The 25,471-nt window shown below is 39.5% G+C and overlaps 1 protein-coding gene across 4 annotated transcripts in view; it reads right to left on the bottom strand.

The window, feature by feature from the left end:
• MYRIP (myosin VIIA and Rab interacting protein) overlaps positions 1 to 25,471 on the bottom strand; it is a 111,816-nt gene that overhangs the window by 13,370 nt on the left and 72,975 nt on the right. For 3 of the 4 annotated variants that reach the window (XM_030971397.1, XM_030971393.1, XM_030971395.1), the window contains exons 7-10: positions 21,540 to 21,717; positions 20,551 to 20,646; positions 16,518 to 17,167; positions 8,751 to 8,990 (exon numbers count right to left, since the gene is read on the bottom strand). In XM_030971397.1, the coding sequence (XP_030827257.1) occupies positions 8,751 to 8,990; positions 16,518 to 17,167; positions 20,551 to 20,646; positions 21,540 to 21,717 (1,164 nt within the window). The remainder of the gene's footprint in view (positions 1 to 8,750; positions 8,991 to 16,517; positions 17,168 to 20,550; positions 20,647 to 21,539; positions 21,718 to 25,471) is intronic. The other variant, XM_030971394.1, reaches the window with a different exon arrangement.

Raw genomic sequence — 25,471 nt, 5'->3', positions numbered from 1 at the left:
ACTGACAAAACCAAATTTTCATCACAAGGCCAAACAAGGGAGCCAGTCTGCTCCAGATGTTAACTGTGATTATAAAATAATTTTCTGCAATGATTATTGATTGTGGCCAAAAGGTATGATTTTTCAGACCTGATATTTCCAAGAAAACATTTTGGGTTTAAGAATGTTGATTGGCAAATGTGGAAACCCTCAATATCACGTTAATGCATCTCTTACTACATAAGAGATGTAAGAAGACACAAATAAAACAAAGCTTTCTCACCTGCTGCAATACAGTGGATAAAAACTGCAGCTTTAAATGAAGATCAAAAGCCTTTTGTTTTTCCTAGATAGTGGGAAAGCAGTTAAATAAAAAGGCAGAAAAGTTATATTAACAGCTACAGAGGTTAACAACTATATAGGTTCAGACTTACAGGGAAGTTTAGGATAAACAGCAAGGATAAAGAAACGACCAAGATTAAAATAGCATAAAACTTCAATTTTACATTTATTACTAAAATATTTAAAATAAAGCAATGCCTAATTTAATCTTATTTATGAGATTTAGACTAACAGACTTCATTGAGACAGAAATTGCAAATCACACACAATTGTGTATAAAATGAATCAGAGGGAAAATACTATTTCTGCCATCACAAAAAGTATCACTAGGAATGGAAAAACACTTTTGCAGCAGTGTTAAGAAGAAGAAGAGAAGCCAGCTATCTTCACTTTTGGAGTGTACATGGTAGCACTTTGGACAGTAGTTATGAAAGAGTCTGTACCTCACTTATGCCACAGTCAGATGCTCATGTGAGAGAAACACCTGGGCTAAGGTAAGCAAGATGTCTTGTGCCAAATCACTTCCTACTCTTTGCTGCTGTCCCTCTCCTCGCCTCACTGTCCCAAGTAAACAAGTAAAACCCTGCATAGTACAAACCTCCAGTGACCAGCCAGTAGGCGTACAGTAATCTCCCTAATTTCCTTAGGCCTGTTAAACTGAACTGACTGGTTTTGCCTTAAAGTAATGACAAAGCCACAGCTGCCCTGCTAGCTGTGCTGTGACAGAAGTATCTTCCAGCTAAGGAGCAGCATTTCCTTGAAACTCTTCCAGCTAGATCTGAAAGACCTCAGTTTTCACTTCCAAGTCTTGGGGCAGCTTACAAAAGAAAACAAAATAGTAGTAAAAAATAGTCTATTTTCCCACCATTTTATTCCAGCAGCTTCCACTAATGTTCACTGATTTTCTGCAACTGTATGTGTAGAATGGCTTGGACATTTTCTCCCTAAGTAAATAAATCTTTGGCAAGGAGAGAACTGAAGGAGATTCCCCTTGCATGTACACTACAAGAGCTGGCTTGGGGGTGCATGCACGCAGGTGTCAGAACTGAGACTATGAGAAAAAAGCTGTTTATAAAGATACTGCATTCCCCATGTGAAGGCAGCTGCAGTGCCAACTCTTCTGCCCTTCACCAGTAGATCCAACAGGGCTTTGATTCAGTTGCTTAAACACAGGTAGACAAAGTACAATTTGAAAATTTGAAACAGCTTTAAATGTGCAAAGATTTTGAAACAACACTGTCTGATATGACATGGACCTGGTAGATTCACATTTCTTCTGGACTAGCAGCTTAAGGCCCTGTGGGACACTCTAAGATATCTCAGATGGTCTATCTACATCCATATTCACACAATTGTACTGAGCCCAGGAAGTGTCAGAATTGGAGGTACACAAACAACACTGCTCACTTTGAAAACTTTAAAAAAATAAATGTTCATGGTCTTGATGCTTGAAATAGAAGACTCAGATTTTGACAAAATAAACTTAGGATCAGCTTGATATTTCATACTAAAGACTGAATAATAATAGCAAATATAAAGGATACACACCTTGAATGGGGATTTTGTCCAGCAAACCATTTAAACCTCAGTTTAAAGCTGAACATATACTTGACTGCTTTGTTAAATTGACAACTTAAAACTTTGGATCCATTAGTTCAATGTAAAGATTATTGTTTCATACTGCTTTTCACCTTCCCTAACCAAAATTTTTTTCTCTGCTGTCATTCAAAATCTTGTCCATAGATGATCTGCAGTTCATAAACCTTAAAGATCACTTTTTATAATGCTGCCCACATTCAGTTTTCAATCCTGGACTTTGGGAGACTGCCTGGATAATTAACATAATTTTAAAAGCAATGATCTATGAAAACACAAGAATTAATCTGAGCATCTTGCACACAATACTGTGAAACAACAGACACACAAATACCTTCCAAGCTGTTAACACAGGAAGATATCATTGTACTGCCCTGTTCAGCATTACTACCATAATAGCAGCAATTTAGTAAGCTACTGTACTTACGCTGTTGTGTTTCCTGGCCAAAGTGATCCATTGGTTCTCCTTTAGAACTTTTACTCAGAGACTTCTAAAGCTTTTAAGCATATGAAGCTGGATGGCAGTTTCCTATAAACCCCTTCCTGAACCAACAAACCAGCCAAAATACCCAGGAATTCAGGCAGTTGCAAGATAATGATCACAAAAACTACAACATCATCTTCTGTGAGGACAGTACCTGCACCAGCACAAATGCCTAAAGAAGCCCAGCCATCAGGAGACACAGGCTTACTGTTGGTATTCCAGCACTGCTATGTCAGCCTCCCAGACATCCCTGCCGTGATGCTTCAACAGGTCTGTGGTATACAGGAGGGATTCACTGGCATGTGCATGTCCCAATGACATTCTCCAGCTCCATCAAGGCTGTGAGCAGAGGTCTCTCCAGCGACCGTGGCCAGTGAGCCCCATGCTTGCCTGACCTCCCTTACTGAGCCCTGGCCACCCTCTCCAAGGCCGGCACCGGGCACAGCCACCAGCACACACACCAGGGAGCTGGCTCTCTCTTCTGCAGGAACATGCACCCACTTGCACAGCCACTGGCTATTCTTCTTGCTAAAAAGACAGAGGCCAGGGAGATTTTCTAACAAATCTCAATCTCATTATGCCAGTAGTTGAGGACTGCTAATTTACCTGGTGAAAAAAGCAAGATGCACTCTTGAAACAAAGGAAATAGGCCTCTGGCAAAAAACAACATGAAAATGTTATTCATAGTTCATGCTTTCCCCAAAATAAAGCTTTTTAAAACCTAAGAAGAATAAAATGTTTCCAGAGGATGGAAGCATAAATATTTAATGAAAAGATGACTTATGCTGTTATTCATACTGTCAAGAGACTCGGGAGGTTTCACTTAGGATCCCACTGGGCTACTTAACAAACTCACTTAGAGGCTGTCATTCAGAGAAGAGCTATTGTGTCATGTAGTAATGGCAACAGACAACAGCAGGATTTAAACAAAGTTACTAAACCTTGGTTGTAAAATTCTCTGAGCAGAAGTAAATGCATAAAGGGATTTAAAGAAATTCCTTAAGCACACAGCACATTGCATCAAGCTTATGCAAAGAGGAGAGAAACTCCACATTACTACGGAAGTTTAACTCGCTTGCTCATTGCCATATCTTAAAGTTGTAGTGCTAAGTAGAAGGTGACCAAAAAACCCCCACAAGTAAGGTTTTAACAACTATTTCAATTTTCATGCTCTGTGGGCAATTTGAAAAAATGGCAGGGGCTAATCTGTTTTTAACATAATCTCCATAGTTTATGATAAAGTGGTCACAGGGATAGACTGCATTCAAATTGCAGCCTGCCAAAATAGCCTTCTAGAATGTAATTCTGGGATATACCATGAAATGAAGACCCAGTCAATCTATCTTCATAAAAGTATTAAGAGAAGGAGAATGGATGGAGGAGACTGCAAACTAAATACATCCCATTTATCATGCTTGCCACTCTCAGGATCAGTGCCATTAAGATACTTCAAAGGGAATTTACATTTTGCTTTTTTTTCTTTAGGCATTCATTTAGGGTTTGGTGGAATAAAGCAAAAAAACCCTAACCAATTAATTAAAAAAAAACGAGCAAGACAGAAAGAATTGTGCAAAATTGTTGCGCTAGTAAAAGATGTTTCACTAAGACAACAGTTGCACAATTTGAATTTTGGTTTGTTCACACCTGAAGTTTAGAGGCGCTGAAGGCCAACTCTGCCCTAAACACAGCTTTTGGTGAAAACCATGGCCTTTCACTGCACAACTAAGACAAGTGGACTTTTCAGGGCTCTGAATACCCCAGAAAGACCATTAATTACTTCTGTAGCTTGAGAAGCACAAAATGTTTTCCATAAAAACAAGTCTGCTGCAGGATTATGTTTGTTTTAAAATGAGAGCTGTGAATCTCCACAAGACCATTTTAGGCAATCACAAACTAAGGGATAATGAAAATGAAGGTGCTGAAAATCTAAGAAGATTTAAGTCTAAGTCCCAAAATCAACTTGTGTTAATACCAACCTAAATCCTCAGGTATCCCAGATGAACTAAATAATTAACTCAAAGGTCATTATATTCAAATTGGCATCTTAAAGGCAGACATACAATTCAAAACCTCAGTCTGATGTGAGAACTGAGAATCCATAAATGCCAAACAACTTCAGCTAACTCTCCATGAAGGATACGACTTTTACCACTGCTTTAGATCATCATATACTAAATACCCTTTCAAAAGCATCAGCTCAATGTCTGATTACATGAGATTCTCAGTTTCTATTAAAACAGCAGTCCTGGTTTTTAAAGGTGCAGACAGGTGAAGGTCAGATAAGCACCAGTAACTTAATTTCCAGTGATTCGAAAATACATGTTTTTAAGTCTTATCATATGGTCAGGTGTACAAGAACTAAAAATTCCCAGCAATTTAAAGCTGCTGAAGTGCTCCAGAATAAGCTTATGAGAACAGAAGATGAAAGACCAAGAAAGACAAGCAGCATGGCTAAAATAAAAGCAAGATGGCTAAAGTATAGTATTTATGTTCAGGAACAAAAAGCAGAATCTAGGCACTCCAGCTCTCATTTTAATGGTGCAGTGTTGGGGAAGATGAAACAGGAAACCCTTATAAATATGATTGCCTGGCAAAAGATTTTGAGTATATGGAAACTATAAGCGAGATTGAAATGAAAGCAAGCTTTGAGATACCAAGCCTTAGTCACTGAACAACTGGAAAACAATAGTATGGCCACTGAAGGTAATTCCCTTTTGATTAGACAATACCCTCTGCTTGCAGACAGGTCAGAGCAGACCCTACTAGCTTGGCAGAAGTGGTCCAAAGAGTCGTTTTTAGGGTTTAAGATGTAACACAGTATAGTAATGTAAAGATTCTTATAGGCTGCATGTAAATGCTATAGAATTTGTATCGTGCACTAGACTGGTTAGTGAAAATTAGAATATTCAGCACAGAAGAAAATTTATTGTATTGTAACGGGAACTTCATCCTCTCTTACTCTTCTCCCATCCTCTTTTCATTTTGCTCTTATTCTCTGCTCTCTCTCTCTTTGGGGCTCCTCTTTGGGGCCTGCTCTGAGCTGCAGCTGGCAGTTCCAAGCAGGGCCCCTGCACCCAGGCCCTTTGCAATAAACCCCAAGTTCCAAGACCTGACTTCAGAGATCTCTCGTGTCCGTCCCGACCGTCCTACCCACCGTCGCTCCTACAATGCAGAACTAATGGTTCTGTATATTTAATTTGAAACCTGATGCCCAGCTCAGGAGGCTGTCTCTGACCAATAGTGGTGAGTGCTAGACTGAAAGATCTGTAAATCCCTAAAACTCTGCATTCTCCAACAATCAGGCTTTTTAAAGAGACAGCATCTTGGGACTTCTGGCTTTGAAAGCATCTAAAATCACTGGTTGCCTGAAAATAGGTTTTCTCTGCTGGTCTTTCACATGAGATCTGCTCATCCTAGAGTTATTGCATCTTTTATGCAATAAAAGTTTGGATATGCCTGTATTTTAGACTGCCACAGCCCCAGCTGGTATTATACACTGTCATCTTCAGTATTTCCTGGTAAGATGTTGGCCAGCCAACTTTCCAGAGAGAAGGCACAAGCCAGAAGATTTAAAAGTACCTTTAAGGACAACCAAAAGACTTGTCAAGAATAAGAATGAAAGCAGTGTGCTTGTTTCTCTACACTTGGAGAAGGTTTCCCTGCCAATTTCACTGAATTCCAGACCACGAAGAGTACTGGAGTATTCTGGTTTCTTTATTATAGACAAAAAGAATATATACTATGACCATTAATGAAGAGAACTTTTTTATCCAAATCAAATAAAGGATTAGGAACTCCAAGCATTCCATTTTTTGCTGAACATGGTAAGCCCTTCTTTTTTAAAATTTAAGAAAATTTTATTGAGGAAAAAGATATTAATCTTTGTTGTATTTAAAATAACTGACATACAAATTTGAAAGAAATAGCAAAATTAGGAGAGGAAAAAAACCACCAATTTTACTCTATAGGTGCATGCAGATGAGTAAGTACACCAAAAACATACATTCATCATTTTCTGTGCTCAGTTCTCTATACAGGAGCATTTCAGAAAGCCCTCTTTACAGCCTTTGATTCTGGATTTCATTTGCAAAATGTTATAACCCCAGCTAGCCCATATATGCTGTTGAATAATATGATATTGCTGTTTTGTCTTGGCAAAACAAATAAAAATAAATGCTGCTAACAAGCTCTGACAATAAATCCTTTATGTGCTTTCTTTGGAAAGGTTGTGTGTACATCATGGAGGTATTTGCACACATGATAACAAAGGTATTTACACTCCTGTGTAGTCCATGGCTAAATAACTCAGAATCAAAGAGTCACACGCTCCTTACATTTGGAATGTAAGGGGATCACCCAATCCAACTCTTCTGCTCAAAGCACATGCCCAGGGCTGTTGTCCACTCAGATTTTGATTATATCCAATGACACAGACTTTACAATCTTTCTGGGAAACCTATTCCAGTATTTAAACAGCAACACAGTGAAAAAGCTTTTCATTTGGATGGGATTTTTTGTATTTCAGTTTGTGCCCACTGCTTCCATTCCTATGAGAGGAAAGAGTTCCATTTCCACTTTATTTCCCACAACAAACACTCCCCACTCTCCCCTCTCAGATATTTAAATACATTGAAGAGATTCTCCCAAACCTTCCCTTCTTTTCTTGGATAGACAATTCCAGCTCTCTCAGCCTCTCCTCATATGACAGATGCCCCAGTTTTTAATCATCTCTGTGGCCCTTCACAGGACTCATTTCAGTGTGTCCATGTGCACCTTCTACTGGGGAGCCCAAAACAGGACACAGCACTCCAGAAATGGTCTCACCAATACTGAACGGAGGTGCATAAGCTAATCACTTCCCATGTGCAGGACTTGCATTTCCCTTGGCATTTGACTGCTAAAAGTCTTGTTAAAGCCAAAATAAACAATATTCATAGCTCTGAATGTCTCAGATTGCCATGATCTTCTAAAGATGAACCTCACAATTACATGAGCCAGTTCCCTCAGGTCTTGGAAGTGCATCCCCATCAGACACCATGCACATGTGCAGATCCCAGTGTTTGAAATGTTTGGTAACCTGATCCTCCTCTACCAAGGATAAGCCTTCACTGCTCCAGGCTTTCCCATAGGTCTCAAGGGCCTGGGATTCTTGAGGGAAAATCTTACCCAGAAAACTGAGGTGAAAACAATGTTGTGTAATAGCCTTTTCCACGTTCTGTGTCACCAGATCACTGCAGTAGTGAGCCCAGCTTTCCCTCATCTGCCTTTTGCTGCTGATGGACCTGTAGAACACTTTTTTTCCCTTTGTGTCTCTGGACACATTCAGGTCCAGATGGGCACTGGCTTTTATGATACCATTCCTGCATTCTTGGACAGCACCTCTATGGTCTGCCTGGATTACTTGATCCTGTTTTCACCTCCCAGTGTATTAGTTCTTAATATAATTTGAACAAAACACCTTTCAAACTACGACAAATAGATTTCCTTTAGACAGTTGTCCACTCCTTGTCAAAGCTGAGCTGCTGTGCACACAACACCCCAAAAGGCAAGTCAAGATATGCAGCAAACTAGAATAAGCCTAAGTGATCTAAGGAAAAAGAGTGCTTGACTGGCAAGAGGCAGCACTGGGCTCCTCTAGCACCAAATTCAAGCAAACCACATGATCCGAAGAGAAATTCAGAGGTAGAAAGGGAAGAGAGGGGTGGTAAATCCTGTGAGTGACACTGAAATCTGGTATGTCATTGTAAGGGTGAAATGGCACAAATGAAGGATCTCAGGCACTATCAGAACTGACACCAAATTTCTGTTTCATTAGGAAATGTTACTACTCTCAGAAGCCTATTAGCTGACAGGGCAACAGGGTTGGAAAGCTTTAAAGAAACACTAAATATTTCTATAGAGATGCAAAAGAAGAATCTATGCCATCAACATGAACTACGTAATACTACAAAGAGAGGAGTTAACTGAAAGGATGGGGAAAAACCACTTAAACTGTCTGGTTAGCAAGGACAAAAAAAGAAAAACTGGATATGCTTTTTAAAATTTTTTAAAGTGTAAGTCGATTTTCAGTCAGTATAAGTTGACATAATTCCATTAATATCAGCCAGTTAACAGTTTAGTTGCACAGGCTAAGTTCCCTGCTTGGAACTGATGCTGTAGACTTTCTGTTCCTCACAGAGAGGAAAACACCCATTAACTTTTATCTGTACAAGAGGTTCAGGCTCAGACCAGTATAAAGGACTTCAGAGGTTTTTTTAATCAACTGTGTTCAGTTTTCTAGCCCGAATTTTTTCTTTTGGCATTCTAACTCTTAGAGTACTATTCCTACTCCTTTCTAATTACCACTTACCTTCTTTAACTCTTCCTGGATACTTCTGCCATTTTCCTCTGAGGACAAACTCTCCTTCTGGTTTTCCAGATCTATTCCAGGTTCTGACTCTTGTTCATCACCAGATGATGTTTCCTTGTCACTCATTTTAGCAGCAAGCTGAAATAACCTGGATTTAAGCTCATTCTCCATAAGTTCAGGCTTGACATCATGGTGCTGATCCTCATTGCTTACATCTGTTTCTGATAAATCATCAAAATCCTACAAAGGTATTAGAAAAAACAAATAAATTCCTGTGTAGGCATAGAAAGAAAAGGTTCTAGCTATATTTTTCTAGCTTTCTAGAAAATAGAGGCATGATCACTCTGCAGAGAAGCTAGAAAGAAAGCACACTAAGTGTTCTGACAAAAAAGAAATGCCAGTAAACCAACACTTGCTGGATTATATTCATCATTCCTTCTTACTTTCATGTTATCTAAAAAGGAGCTATGAAAATCACTATGTATCTGTGTGCAACTGATAATACATGCCAGTATTTCCCATTTCCAGCACCGCCATCCCTTGCAGGCACAGTGCAGATAAAAGTGTGGTGTGGGAATGAAATAATCTGTAACCTGGCAGTTGTGTTCAGCTTTCAGCTGAAAGCTGTGCTTTCATTCCCTGACTGCTTGGTCTTGAGCATTATCCATGTTATTCTTAAAGACTGCTGGAAACAAGTTTTGAAAAACTCCTCTTTTGTTACATGATAAATTGTCAGCTTTCCCAGAGGAATTATTTGCATAGGTAGATCCTCTACAGAGATGATTTTTTTTCCAAATGCCAACCTCTGTGGAACAAGTTCAGTCTTCAGGAGCACCTTCTGTTCTGAGTCTTGGATCCTTAAAGATGGGAAACACTTAAAGGGTCAGTTTAATACAGTGGGTGCTACAGACTCAGCCACAAGTCCCCTTGGAAGCTGAAGAGAAGAAAAGCAAAATCTTTGCCCAGCATTTAATAAGGTGGAAAGGGGGATAGTTTTGTCAGCCCTTGCTGACAAATTCAGAGAATATCTCATAGTTGCTCTAAAAACGAATCCCCAGGTATGTATCAATTCATTTTCTGGATCTGTGCTGTCTGATTAGGACCCATTTTGCCCTGATTTGCACTACAGTCCCTGGAGAGAGACAGGCACCTCCCAGAGCAACGTGTTCCACCTATAGCATTTGCTGCCTTCTGCAAGTGTTCTCTCCCTGATGACTGCTGAGAGAAAGTTTTGAATCATTAGCTTGTTTGGTGCTTAGCCAAGTCCATGAAATAAGATGGTGTTAGGTAGGTTTAAAAGCGACAGATATTTTGAAATGGAACATAATTGTGCAAAACTAACCAGAAGGTGGCTAGGAAGAATTCAGCCTGGGACCAGAGTGGTAGGCACATCTCAGCAGGCCTAGGAGGATGATCTGGAGCAATTCTCAGAGAGGAAATTATTCCTATCTGCCTTAGGTTCTCATACTGTGACAAGACCAGACACGGCTGGAGAGACTAAAATCTGTGCTCTGTCTTCCATTCATTTGGAAATACATAAACAGGAGCAGCTGTAGCAGCACTGTTCAGGGATGAACCAATTACCTCCAGTTCTCACAGGAAATGTTAACTGTGCTCACTCCCTCACAAACCCTACCCACCAAACTGCTTTTAATGGATTGACACATCGTGTTCATAATGTCAGTTCTCATCTTTCATACAGTAAACTATACTGGAGTGTTCAGCACTTTCACAGTGTTCTGGACAATTTTTGTCAGCGGTTATTTGCAATTCAATCAATTACACAACTAAATTATTCCTTAATAGTTCACCTTCAGGATGCAGAAGGCCCTTTTAGAAAATCAGGATTTGAAGGAACAACAGAAATTTGAGAGCTACAATAGAAGGGGAACCATGGGTTTATGCTGAAACTCTATTCCCAAACAATCAGCTTCTGCAAAATAATTTTTCTACTAAAAAGCTGTTCAATGATCAAAACCAAGATTTCAAACCAGTGTATTTTCACTTCAGTTTTATAATAGGACATGCTCTTACATACATGCAAAAGACTGGTGTATTTCACCTCTTAAATTAAAAATCTCTATCATAACAATGTTTCCTCAAATTGCAAGAGAAGTTTTCTCCAGACGTTTCTTGCACATCACTCCACAACTCATTACAAATATCAGTATTACACCCCGACCAACAATCTGCCAAATGACCAATACTAACAAGTCACTAAATTACTATTAAAAGAACCCCTGAAATCTGTTGCTGAATCCATCAGTCCATCAATTTGTACCCAGGAAAGAAACAATCATAATTTATGTGATCTACAGGATAGAAAGCCCAGCTAAACTGTACGCTTGTATTTTATGAGACTACAGTTTAGTGAAGATACAGCTCATTAAACCTGAGCTATTTACAGCTAGGTATCTAGTCTAAGCTAATTAGTGGAACCCCTCTTTACTTGAATTCCCTCCATTTATTTAATTGGTACCCCCCAAAATTGGTACTGCTCTCATCTACCAAAACCTGGTTTACGATTACAGTTCTGCACTAGGGGTGTGGGCTTACTCTAGCGGTGTTGAAGATTGAACACAGTTTACCTTGAGATCAAATCTGCAAGGAAAAGAAGAAAATCTCATTCTTTGCAGACATTTGAGCAGATCAAGCTTGTAAAGACAAGAAATTGGTATCCTTGTTTAAATGAGCTTACAGATATGTATATAAAATCTAGTGGAGCAGTGAGGGAGGCCAGCAGTCCAGAGTGGTGGATTTTCCCACACTTCCTCCTCACTGCTGTACTGACAGACTTCACTGTGCAGAGGACATGCATCAGTCCTCTGGGGGCTTCTTAAATAGACCTGCTTAGCTTTAACTGCTTAGCAGCTTTATTGGAGTAGCAGTGCACAGATACACCCATGGGAAGCACCACTAGTTAATCTAAAGAATCTGTATTGACAACAGCAGTATGGCAACTCCTCTCAATCCCAAAAAATACCAGGCTTCATAGAATCACACATAGCAGCAACTTCAAGATCTTTTTGCTAGGTCTGCCAGCACAGATGAAAGTAATGAGATGCCCTGGCAACTCCAGGGTCTCATTGTGCATTAGCTAAATCTGCGTTTTGAATACATATTGTTTCTTGAGAGTATTGACTGTATTACAGCTGGGCTCAGGTATGTCTATAACCCCTTTTTTAGCTTTCCAGCCTCCTTCAAATGAGTGGGTGGATAATCTATATTGGCTAGAGCTGTTAATTCCTGGGTACATGCAGAGATAATGGTACCTTACACTGCTGCACTTTGTGGTTTCTGTTAATAGAAGGCTGCTTGACTTGTGTGTTGGGCTTTTCAGATAGTGGCAGAAAATTATTTGGGAGAAGATTATACCTCTTTCATGGACTGACAAGTTAAAAAATTTATTAGCAGCCAATAAAACAATAAAATACATAAATTGAAAGGTACTACTATTAATATTGAATAGATGCTGCATTAATTTTTGTTATTCTATACCATTCATGTTTTCACTCCTTATGGTAAGTTTAATGACATTTTTGTGCCATTACACAAATCATTGTGTAAATTCCCATTTGCATCTATCAGCAATACATAATGCTGATAACTGCAAACAAGAATAAAGGGCTACCATTTTATCCAAAAACTGAGTGTCTGTGAGGGCCTGGCAGACTGACACAGCCATGAACCCAGTTGCACAAAAAGAAAATCAAGTGTTTCTATGCAAGTGTAAGTCTTTTAGGAGACAATAAAAACAACAAATACACCTTTACTCATAAACAGTGTCCAAATCCTTGCATACAAATCACTGATAATTCAATGTAATCAGAGTGGATGGACACAAAATACAAAAAAAGATGCTCCAGAACAAAATCTATGTTCAACTATAAATTCCCATGAGAAAGTTCCCTTCATATAGGAAAGCAAAAATTGGAAACGAAAATTTTTAGGAGAATATACAATTTGTGAGGTTTGCAGGCAGTTTCTCATGAAGACCCAGAGTGATTTCAGGGAGCTGTTTTCAAAGAATACATCCCAAGCGCCATCCCGTGGGAACAGGCAGCCTGACAGTGCTCACCCCTTACCCGCCTGCAGGGCTGTAATTAACAGGTGGGGGCTCCTGATCAAAGAAGCAAACTCACAATGAGGGCATTTCTTTCACTTGAAGCAATTAAGACACTCCAGTTTGCATCAAAAACATAAGAACTTCAGTTACATTAAGCAAGTCATATCCTTCTCTCAAAAAGATAATGAGAGTCAATATATCAATATTAATATTACTAATAGTATCAACTATTACTACAATTAGTAATAATAAAAGCAAATAATGACTGGTGGCTAAAGTGCCCATTTTTTGTAAAAAGTTACCATTTGAAAAATAATCAGTAAAAGCAAGGTTGCACTTTCCAGTTCAGTTCCCAAAGAAATATGTCTTTTGTGGTATATAAGCAATCAGATATTATTTATAGCAGGACTCTGGTTTTATCAGGACAGTTTTCATATCTTGCTTCATGACTGGGTTTATGGTATCTCTACAGACAGCTCAGTAAAGGAGCTTGTTCTTTTACTTATCATTACGCAAAAAATTCCACAGATACAGGACATCTTGGTATCTGTTCTCAGGTTTCCCCTTCTAAGGCACTGAAGACTTAGAACAAAAAATTCTCTCCCAGTCACAAAGTCAGCATTCCACTGTTGTGTCTAAAATATATTTTTTAAAAATGCCACAGCATTATCCTACTCTAGGAACTGGATCCTGATTAAAAAATACCTGATTTTAAATTTAAATTCAGTTATGAGTTATGAACTGACTAGGGTTTTTCCAGAAACTGTAAGCAGGTTCCATAACTGCTTACAACTCTCTAGACTTAGAACAAAGAAGAAAAAGGGCTTGTTTTCATCTCACTGAGAAACCTGGAGAGTAAAAAACAAGAAAGCAACTTTCACTATTTGAAAATTAAAAATGAAACCCCAACTTTTAGACCGATAAACTGAAATCCTGTTCTACAATGCTGATGAAAACATATATGGTCCACAAATTATCATCTTACTATTACAATGCTGTAATATAAGATTATATTCCAATGCAGTGAAGTATTGAAAAAGTGTTCCTTTACTGCAATTGACATATAATCAGTTATTCACTGTCTAATATCTTGGTTCAAGAAGAGTTTGTGTGGTCTCTGCAAACTCTGCATAATCTCATAATGTGAAAAGCTATGCCTGGTTTAAGACGCTGCAGTCAATCTTTCTTAAGTCTATGCTGACTGCAGTTCCTCACACCAACACTGTTATTTTGTAAAACTGTTTATATGTAGGGCTCTCCCTGCTGCAGCCTCAAATCAATCATTTTACCAAGATCAATACATTATTCTGGGGAATATATGAAACTCTGACATCCCTTTAATCTCATTTACCTGAGCACTGTAAATGATGTCTGGCTAATTCATTTTCATACATTAAATCCGGTTCCTCAGACACATGACAATTTTACTTGCTTCCTAGAATTGTTCAACCATGCAACATTTTTGCTCTAAATTGTGGTAGGCAGTCCTCTCCTAGTGGCAGCAGTGCTTGTTTGCCAGAGGCTGGAGTAAAAGTTCTGCAAATGTGAGCACCAGCTGTCAAATCAGCCACCTTTGTGTGTGTGTGTCCAAACACAAACTAAACACACGCAAACCCACCCATACATAAACTTCCTAGTGAGAATTTCATTGCTTTGGAAACAGTGGCATGATCTGGAGGCACTGTGCCTCTGCTTGCTCCACTGAGGCTGAGGAAGCAGGGGAGAAGGAACAGCCTCTTTTAGCTTGAAGGATAAAATGAAGGGGAGAGTGGGTTAGAATCCTGAATCTTGCACTTTCAGCACATCAGAGAGGTTATAAGAGACAAAGCAACTCACAAAAGACTTGGGAAATAAGAATATAATTTTCCACTAATTTTGCACTTTGAAGCACGCAGTAAGATGCTAAAGGATGCCAACACAGATATTTGGGAAGCACCCTGCCTTTCTGACCTCACATGGACGAGCATGGTGGGGGGTTTAGATTGGATATTATGAAAAATTTTTTTGCAGAAAGGATTATCCAGCACTGGAACAGGCTGTCCAGGGAAATCGTTGATTCACCATCCCTGGAGGTATTTAAAAGACATGTAGTCATGGCACTTAGGGACAATGTTTAGTGGTCGACCCTGCAGTGCAGGGCTAACAGCTGGACTTGATGATCTTAAAAGTGTTTCCAATCTAAATGAGTCTATGATTCTATAAAGTCTCCAGGACTTTTTCTGTGAGCTCTGATCTTCCATGCTCTGTGTACTGTCTATTGTGACTAGGAAGCCACAATATGAACACAGACACACAGAGGTCACAAAAGAAAGAAAACAAAGCCATAAAGCTAAATGCAGAAATCTGTGTACAAGGTACAATCTTTGTGCAGTCCCTGTAATGCCTTGTAATTCTGCCTGATGTTACAGGAAGTCAATAATGGCCACTGATGTGTCATCAGATCACATTATATTACATCATACTTCCCTTCGAGAACTGTTGATTTTAAATATATGAGGACACGAGTATAGATGAATCAGTACAGAACACCCCGAACACCCACACTCTGTCCTAAAAGCAGATGGAATGGGTCCAGAATTAATGACATCCAGCATTAAAGCCTGGCTGAAATCCTAGAATCCTAATATTGACTTACAATCAGCTGTACTGATGTTTTTCTATAGGAAATACAGGCTAGTAGCACAAGGAAAGAAAAACTGTTCCAGGCATCCTAAATTTGGTCAGATAGCTTTAAGACTGAATCAGGCTACTCGGAATCAAAGGCACAGGGAGAAGCCAGCCCTCAGTTCCTTGCTTCAGGCTTATTATTACTCTGCTGCAGCAATGATGCAGCTTCAGGATTTAAGAGGGGTAGGATGTGGGAAATGGAACTGGACGAGGAGTCAATATTCTCCTGAGCTTGTGTGCTTGCACTGCTAACAAAATTCTGGGGAACAAATGGATCCCTTAATATCAGTCCCAGGTCTGGACAAACTCCAAATAGAGGAGACTTGGCTTTCTGGTTATCCACCTGTAATTATTCACCTTTCTGGTTAACACCTGTAATTTAAATCAAATGTTTCCTGTCTTCAAGCTGTATGAACAATTTTTTGGAGTTTGAGATAGCACAGTCTGAGGTTTTTGCTTGTTTCTTTGGGTTTTGTTTGTTTTCTTAATAAACTGACAAATTATTTAAATGGAAGTAGTTTGCAAACACTCACCCTAAGACATCAGAACTCAAGATGACCAATTAAAAACAGACATCACTTGGACTGGATTTCACAAAAACCCTTTTTGAATTTCTGCTGCTCATTAGCTTTATTCCTTACCAGATTATTTGTAGACACTGCAGAGCAGATTCCTAGGCATATGAGTTATTTCTTATACCAAGAAAACAGAAGTTAAAAAAACCCCAGCACAACAAAACAAGTGATTAATTAACATTTCTCAGCTGTTGACAAATCCTGAGGGATTTTTTCTTAAGAGCACTGTATTTTACAACATTAACAAAGTCTGTGATTGGATGAAAGTGGCCTATTTGAGAAAAAGGTAAAGCCTGTCTAACACCCTGCTTTCTCTTCCTCTTAGGAGACATAAGGAAGATAAAGCTTGCAAGAACACTCCACCTCCCACTCATGATTCACATGATATTGCCAGCATGGCTTAATTAGTTTTGCCCAGCTCTTTTTGAAAATGCATTTGGTAAGCTCAAACACAATTACCTGACTTAAATTCATCTTGTTGGCTTTTGCCTGATTCTTTTCTTCACATAAGTCTTCAGAGATGGCTTTGTTCTTCTTCCACCTTCTTGATTTCTTTTCTAAATCATAATGGACTCCTTCAGTCTCACTGCTGTCTGAATACTCCAAGCTAGTTGCCTGTGGATTGAAATTTACATCTAGTTCTCCATGGAAGTGCTTCTTTTCCATTCTGGGCATATCACTTTGAGTTCTGCCTTGCAACCAGAGAAGTTTGCTAGGTCCTTTAGCTTCCTGGGAAGAGTTTACTGAAGATGTTTCCGAATCAGAGAACAGTGTCTCAGTGTTGGTGTATAACCCAGAGGAGGGGGAGGTCACTGCCTGGTACTGATCATTGCCATAAACCCACTCGGTGCCATACTGGGAATTGGAGTAATAGAAGTCGTCTGGCAATTGCCGGGGTCTCCGCCGCAGCTTGTTCAAGGCCACGTTCCAGTCATAGTCATCCTCGCTGTCCGAGCCCATCTCGTCGTAGGCAGACACAATGCTGGACTCGTTCTCCAAAGCTTTGAACACCTGACTCTTTGGTTTGGCCAGCATTCGAGGACGAGGCAGGGTGACGTTCTGCAAAGCCACCCAGTTTCCATCGGTGCTTTGGAAAACAGAAGGCGGACCTATGGAAAGGAAACAAGAACAGCTGTGATCACACTGTGAGTGGCTGCTTTTACTTGCCACAGATTGAAAGTTTCAACAAAACCAACAAATTCAAGTGTTGCTGCCACGTGAACTCTTCCATGTTGAGAGCCAAGCTGCCCTACTACTTAGAAGCCACAACTTTAAGTCATGGTGATGACTAAAATGGGACAGTACTTGGACCAAAGTTTTTTTCTAAAAGAATGATTAGGAAAGACTGATGGAACATAAGCCCACAGGCATGCATAAATCCTGAGTTTTGCAAATGTCTTTCATTCTGGTGTGCAATTCTGGTCCCCCACATTGAAAAGGAAAGATAGAAAAAGAATCAGAGAAGAGCAGCAGAGGTTGTACCAGGTTCTGAAATGGCGTCCATTCAAGGAATAATTAAGTAAGCAAGAGCTCTGCCGTCTGGAGGACAGAAGACTGAGAGAACACATGCTAAAAGAGATGGGGGAATCTCTTCCAACCTAACTACTAGAGGGCATGAAGTGAAGCTAGAGAAATCAAGGTTTTAAATCAACAAAAGAAAGTAGTGTGATGCAATGGATACCAGACCTATGGAGCTTCTTGCCTAAGGTTGTTCTGGATGCTTGAAATTATCTGTGATAAAACAGAAAGGGCTGTGAACATGGAGGAGAAATCCACTAAAATTTACTGAATACAGAAATAGCTGAGATAGTAATTAAATTGACAGTTCTAGAGGTTCAGAGCCTACTCAGAGGCAGTATGAAAAATACTTGCTTTGTCCTAATCTCTCCTAGACTCTTGCTTTTGGCTGCTATTGTTGTACCCCAGACTAAATACCAAATGTGCTGATTCTGACACAAGCACTGCTGCTCTTGTATCCTTCCACATTTTCAGAGTATATTTTACAACCCCAACACAAAAACCAAAAAAGCACAAAGTGCTCTTTAACTCTCATATCTTTGAGAATTGTATTTCTTCTAAATTTAGATTTCATTTCCAATCAAAATTGAAAATTCCCCTCGTGGGAAGTATGGATGTTTGATGACTCTGCCTTCTGCAGCACTTGAAAAATTTATAATGCCATGGATTTACACAGTAATCCAGCCTCCTGAATGAACTTTTCAGACTTAAGGATTCCTCCCATGGATTCAAATTTGTTATTTTCAGAAACCTACAGTAATACTTAATACAAGCCATTAGTTTTCTCATAATGTAAGCTGAACATCACTATTTTCAAATGGACACAGTCATATCTGGGTCTGTTGTAGAATATAATTAGGCATTCTGCATTAGATAGTTACAAATACTAGGATGAAAAGAAGATTACTTTTTCCCTGGAACTGTTCATAAAGAACATTAGTATGCAGTAAGCTGTGCTTAGTTTAAAAAAACAAAGTCTGAGGTGGACTTTCACCACCAAAGTCCACAAAAAACAAAACAAAAATTAAATGGCAATTACACTTAAGAGCTATGAGAGTTTTATGACAATTTTTGCACTTCTTACTCATTTGAATCCTTTTGGCTTGTTTTCACTTCTTAAGTCAATTCAGAAAACCTGAGAAAATACAATTCTTACTCCTGCTTAAAAGGAAATCAAAATAATACTAGTTTTCTTATAGCAGTGACCAAGCAAGGATATAGCTGAAGTCAGGTGTGTAAGGACAACTAACATTTCTTTATAGTAACCCCTGATTTTGGAGAAAAAAAAAAACCAAACAAGCTATCAAGCACAAGAAACTTCTGCTTGTTTACTTTTCTTAACTTTACTAACTAATCTAAGTATAGGGTTCTCCTGAGAGAAAGAACTTCCCTTAAAACATTGTTCTTTCAAACAAAGCCAACAGCTCTGCAGGATATAAATCTCCAACACAAACTGAATTCAGCTGCACCACATTACACAAATGTAATGGGGAGCCACAAACTTTTTTCTCCCCCAAACCATATCCCCTTATTCTATTTAACAACACCACGTGAGAATCAGTCTACCAACCTCAATTAACTGAAGAAAAGACAGGATACTAGTTGATTACATCTTAGAGGACAAACAGGGTAGAAAGCAACTGAGACCTCTATATTCAGAAAGCTGACTCAGCTTTATCCCACTTTTATCCTACAATGTCAAGTGCTCCCTTCCTGATTTTCCAAAACGAAGTAACGTACTTGAAAGAATGTTTTCTTCACACAATTCTTTGTGCATAAGTTATAATTCATCCATGTGAAAAGGTAAAAAAGATTTAAGAAGTTTCATTGTAAGACTTTTGATAAAGGCTCTTGAGTCACCATTTAAAACAACATGAACTGTAACCAAAATGAATTGTGAACTACTTTTTGGCTACATGCCTAAAAAGCCCATTGATGTTACCACACCAAACTCTTCATTGAGATTTCTCTTGTTTTCTGTATCATAATACAAAGCTGCTTAATACTGCATAGATGAGACCATTTTTTACAGATATTAGCACAGTCAGCTATTTACTATTAGCTCAATAGGCACCACCCTTTCATCACAAATGTGGTTTTTAGATGAAAGAAGCAGCACAAATCCTCTGCGTAGAGCACCCAAAAAAAAAAAAAACCTGGGTCAATTTGTCATTCTGCTGTGGTTAAGCAATTGTTAAATACTAAATTGCTCAACAGTTGAATGCAATGGGATTCAAGTGGGTGCTTAAATTTTAGGAGCAAATTAACTGCTTTACTGAAAATAGGCCTTCCACTAAAATGCCCAGGAGAAAACCACTTCTGACAGTGGGCTGATTAAGAAATTCACAGAGTAATGCATACTGGGTTAAGTTAGATTTTAGTGCTACTTTAATATTAATTTCTTTCACGGGGGAAGAGAAGTACAGAAATTGTCTAAATTTCAGTCTCCCCAGTTATCAACTGGCATTACAGATAAACAAATTGAACAAATGGCAGCTCTGGTCCCTGGTCACCACCAAACCCAAACACACACTGTAACTGCTTCTGCTTGCCAGTGCCTGGTGAGGCAGCTGTTGGAGCTACAGCAGCAGTGAACTCACCCCACAAAAGAAGTTTTCTGCTTGTGCAGCTTCATGAACCAGTGTGCTACAGGGGTCAGATGGGTTCTACAGCTGCTACAAGAGAAGAAGCAAGAACAGGCAGATTCTGCCATGGGATGACAACCCTTGGAGACAGGGAATGCTGCTGCAATGAGTTCAGCTCTTCCCCTTTGTGCAGCTGTAGGGGTAAAAACTAACCAATACTATGGTGAGGAAGTTGCCTGGTGCTACACTCTTGTGGCCTTGCAAATGCTTCAGCCAGAACAAGAGAGGCAATGGAAATGGGAACACCTCAAGAGCAGGAGCCACAACTGCAGAAGCACAGAAAGGGTTAGGTTGGAAGGGACCACAGTGGCTCAGCTGGTCCAACCAACCTGCACATGGCACAGGATTGCATCCAGGTTCTTGAATATCTTCAGTGAAGGGGACTCCACAGCATCTCTGGGCAACCTGTTCCAGCGCTTGGTCACCTGCATAGTGAAAAGTTCTTTCTCATATCCAGGTGGAACTTTCTGTGCATCAGTTTCTGCCAGTTGTTTCTTGTCCTATTGCTTGGCACCACTGAGCAGAGCCTGGATCCATCCTCTGACACCCTCCCTTCAGATACTTATACACATTGGTATCTTCTACAGTTACAACCTGTCTTTATGTCATCTAGAAGTAAGCGGGAAATTGCACTCTATCCCAGGGTGCTGATTCAGGCAGGAATGAAGCTGACTTGAAAAGCTGCTCACCATCCATCATCCATATTTACATCCATACCTAATGCATGATGACAGCAGTCAGATCCAGGGAAGCTGCTGATCTGTGGAGTTCCTACACATACAGCTTCCTCAGACAAGTCTGGAAGCACCAGTGAGTAGAGCTGCACAGAACACCGCATTTGTAAATTCATCAGAGTTGAAAATAAAGTTGTAAGGAGGAATTCTAAATGTGAATTATTTTAATGACTGGCTCACCACAAAACCTCACGACCCCTGTGTCATGGAAGGGATACAATGGGCTGCAAACTCCTTCAACTGGAGGACAGGTTACCAATGACAAAGAAAGGCCCTTGAGCTCTTGTGTCTTAGAAGCCCTGAAATGTGTCCAAACCAGTTGTCTAAATTTTGCAGCAGTCCAAAATCAACTTCACAAAGACCCAAATTCTGAATACTTTTTTTAAAAAGAAAGTTAAGATAAGCAATGACATAGCCCAATGAAATTGTGACATGGCAACATCAAATATACATTTTACATGTGACCTCTGAAAGCACAAAGGTCAGCAGAAATGCCCTAAAGAAGGTCCTTGCTTTAAGTTGTATTTATTCCACACGTGAGTGAGAACCAAAAAAAGAATCTTATTCGTACTAGAAATATTTACTTGTTTCATTTAGCCTGTCTACACTCTTCCAGCTGGGTAAAGCAGAGTGCTTGCGTTCCTTCTGCTTCCTGGACTGTCCCTTTTGCTGCCTCCCAAGAGCCTCGGCCACAGATGATGCGGGGTCTTGTCCTTTACTGGCCATATCTTCACTAGCCAGGGAGAATGCAGACTGAGACCTCTGTGGGATTAAAAATCAGAGAGTGAAATTTAAAAACAGAAGAAGTTAATTGTTCAACTCTTTACCATAATTAGTATTCAGTTACCCATGGAAGTGTGGGGTCTGCTAACATCACAAATGGAATTTAATGTATTCAAAAGAATTCAGCATTAAACTGCTTATTTGTGTGCATTTCTGATGCTATGCAAAGAGGCAGGAAATTGTTTCTACTACCATGACCAGATGGAGAGAAATAATTAAGGTGAAGTTGTTGGGAATGTGCTTGGTGAGGACTGATATTGAACTGCTTTGACTCAAGTTAGCCAGAAAGGGATGCCATTGTGGTGAGACATGATCATCTATTGTTGGCTCAACAGGCCATCTGGTGTAACAATTTGCAGAAGTTAAAAATTGAAAAAAAACCAAACAAACAGTCTGTTCCCCAGAAACAGATACGTAACTCAACTGATTTTAATGCAGAATTGTGTTTGCTAGGACATACATACATAACACCCAATATGCTGAGCAGTTTTATTCTGTCTTATTAATGAACTCAACTTATGACCTACAATTGCACATCTGTTTAGTTCTAGGAGGGTCACATTTCAAGGCATAATAAGATAAAATACTGTTGTAATTGTTAATCAGCCTGACTGCTACTGAGGGGGAAGGGACATGCCTTTGGTTCCACATAAATAGATCAGACATTTTAGTTTTGACCTAGGCACAGAGAAGTCAGACAATTACAGAAGACACATTTAAATTTGTCCTGTTTTGAAAAGCTTTGAGTCCTGTCAGTCTCCTGCTGATTTCAGCAGAACTCACACTTGCATATCAAATCATAGATGTACTTGTAGAAACAAGGCTTTAGAGCTTGAGTTAAGTTGCCTTCCCAGCAGAGTCAGTAGAAGACCATATATGCCAGGTTTTCAAGTGCCTCAGCTGCTTTCACAGGCCAAGTTGGCACTCTCAAATCTTTGTACATTTTTAGTGATGTTCAAATTACAAATAATTAACTTAATCTGTGACTCTCAAAAGGGCAAGTCTTTGCCTGTATCAGAGGTCTGCTTTGCACTGGTGCAGGTGAGGTAAAGGAGAACTTGCCTTTCAGCTATTTTCAAGTCCCTTGAATTCCCAGGACAGCATAAGCATTGCTGGGAGTCCTGCTGGCTCGAAAGCCACACTTACAACACTTTCTAGCTGCACCTCCTCTCATGTGAAATGCTCCTCTGTGGGACCCATGTACCATGCCAGAAGATTTAATTAACTGCAAATCTTCATGTATCCTTGGCTCAGCAGTAAAAGGAAACTCAATTATGCATAAGGGCTAAGTTTGTCTTCTGAATTGAGGAAGCAAAGCCAAAATTACTGCACTAGATATTTTTTATATTTTTTATAACTACAACTTTGTTAATCTTGTCCACACAAAGACACAGGCCCTAATATGATGCATTGGAGTATTTCCTTTCAAATTTAGTGATATAAAATATTCACAACAAGTTTGAAGTAATTTTGCTATAGGGAATCTTTCAGATGCATCACTTTTCCATATTCAAGTGTGTATTTAGTCTGTTCCAAACCTTAAACTAGATCTTTCACTGATCAAGATCATCTGAATCCTTCTCAACCATGAAAAAGTAATAAAATAAAATAAAATAAAATAAAATAAAATAAAATAAAATAAAATAAAATAAAATAAAATAAAATAATGCAATGCATACAGGTATATAAATTGTTTCACTATAGGGAATTTTCTCATGGACTTTGATTTCATCCTGCAGTGTATGTGGACAATATAAACAATTCTGCCACAAATTTGCCACCTGAACTCTGCTGAGTGTTAACTGTGCTGTGGTTCACTTCATTCATTGTAAAGCTAGAACTACCAAACTTGCCATGCTTTCAATAAATTAGTTCTGGTGTCTGCTGCATCTTTTGAAATCTTTGTGTTAAAGTTGTTATATACTGGAAGCAGCAAGCTGCTGTGGCTGTCCATGAATGTTCTCTCAGGGCACATTCTTCTTCCATGTACATATAGCAAACATGAGAGATAAGCGATGCTGAAGACCCAGAAGAAGGAATACCCTACAGTTCAATCAGTAGCATCTATTTTCCTTTATTACTCAAAGAACTGGATCTTTAAGAAGAAGAATACCAGGAAGAACTTTAGTCTGTAAAACGATAACTGAGACTCCAATAATGAGAGCCATCTTCATGTTTGACAGCTTTCCTGTTTTGTTTAAATGGCAGTTCCTTGTGTGCCTTCTCACTGTTTCATAAACATCTCAGCAAAGTGATGTCATCACAGTGATGGCAGCATCTGCTCTTTGCTCTCAACTCACCTAAGACCTGCCAGCAGCTTAACCCTGACAAGGCAGAACTTGGCAGAGGCTTCAAAATCTCCTGAAGGAGCTGGGCACTCCTGCCCCAAGGCTGATGCTTTGGCAGCAAAGCTGTGGCTAGCAGTGCCTGAGCAATTTAAAGCCAGCTCAGGTGCATCCACACTATAGGGCAGATAAGCCTTCAGAGGGACAGGAGAGACACAACAGCTTGAAGGATTTAAAAAGAAGATGAACAGTCAGAAGGATGAAAGGAACTGAAAAACAAGGAAGCACAGAAAAGAAAGTGGACACAGTCTCATGTTGTGTAGTAGCTGAGAATCTGAAATAAGCTCAACCAAACAAGCTTATCCAGCAAAAAGCTGATTTTTTAAAGTCGTGTGCTAAAACTTTTGAGTCAGATCAAAGGGAGGCTGCTCTCCACAGTTTGCAAGGTCTCTGTGGAGCAGGAAATTGGTATTAGGCAGGAAACACTGCTAAGAAATTTTCCCAGGAAATCCAGTTGAAATACAGCAAGGGGTAAGGCTTTTGGTGCCTCCAAAGCTTAGCTTGAGGCCATCCTCATTATTTTTTACATTTTGTGTGAATTTTTGATAAAAACTGTCTTAGACTGCTCTGCTAGATGTACTACCTCTTCTCACTGAGGATGGTTCAATGTCACAGAAGACTCAAGGAGAGAAAAGTAATGGCATGATAAAATAGCTTGGCTGCACCCCTACATTTAGACCCTGAAAAAGGGAGGCACTGGAACTTGCACTCTTCACTGCTACATTTGCAGGTCTCTGTAGTTCTTGTATCTAGAAAGATTTAAATTATCAAGGAGTACCAATGTTCTAATGAGCTCCAATTCCAAAGAAGAATACATAAAAGTAGAGGATTAGGTTATTTCTTGTTCTGAAATTTAGTTTCAGGTAGGGCTGGAGGGAGAGATAATAGAATTGTTTTACTCAGACAAGCAGGGGTGGAAAGAAAGCATAAACATTCATCCCTGAGCAGTTCAAATCACTGGTAGCACTGATAATGACCCAAAAAAGGAGTGCCAATAGCCAGGCTTGATGTAGGAACAGGACAGAAGCACATCCTGGCATGAGAACAAACCAGTCTAAATTGACTGTATTTTTCAGAGCACAAAAGTAAATGTTTGTGTACAAGTTAATCTCCAATCAATTAGCAGCCCGAGTCATGACTCTATCTGAAATGCAAACAACCTCAAGACCTCCTTTTGTTGTTTTTGCAAATCAAGAGCAAACTAGAAAAATAGTTATTTGGTGTGAGGCAACACAGCAAAAGCCCTCATCCTGGCTGGCACACTTGCATCAACTTAAACTCAGCCAGCACCACTAACTCCCCAGCCCTACAGCTGCAGCATGGGCTATGTCCTCCTTCCCTGTGGGCTGACTTCAGAGCTGCACTGACCTGTGCAGGCAGCAGCAGCA

The sequence above is a fragment of the Camarhynchus parvulus genome, chromosome 2, assembly GCF_901933205.1.
Source record: "Camarhynchus parvulus chromosome 2, STF_HiC, whole genome shotgun sequence".
NCBI classification, from domain to species: domain Eukaryota; kingdom Metazoa; phylum Chordata; class Aves; order Passeriformes; family Thraupidae; genus Camarhynchus; species Camarhynchus parvulus.
Note: the sequence above shows the minus strand (reverse complement) of the source record. Positions and strands in the feature narration are given on the sequence as shown.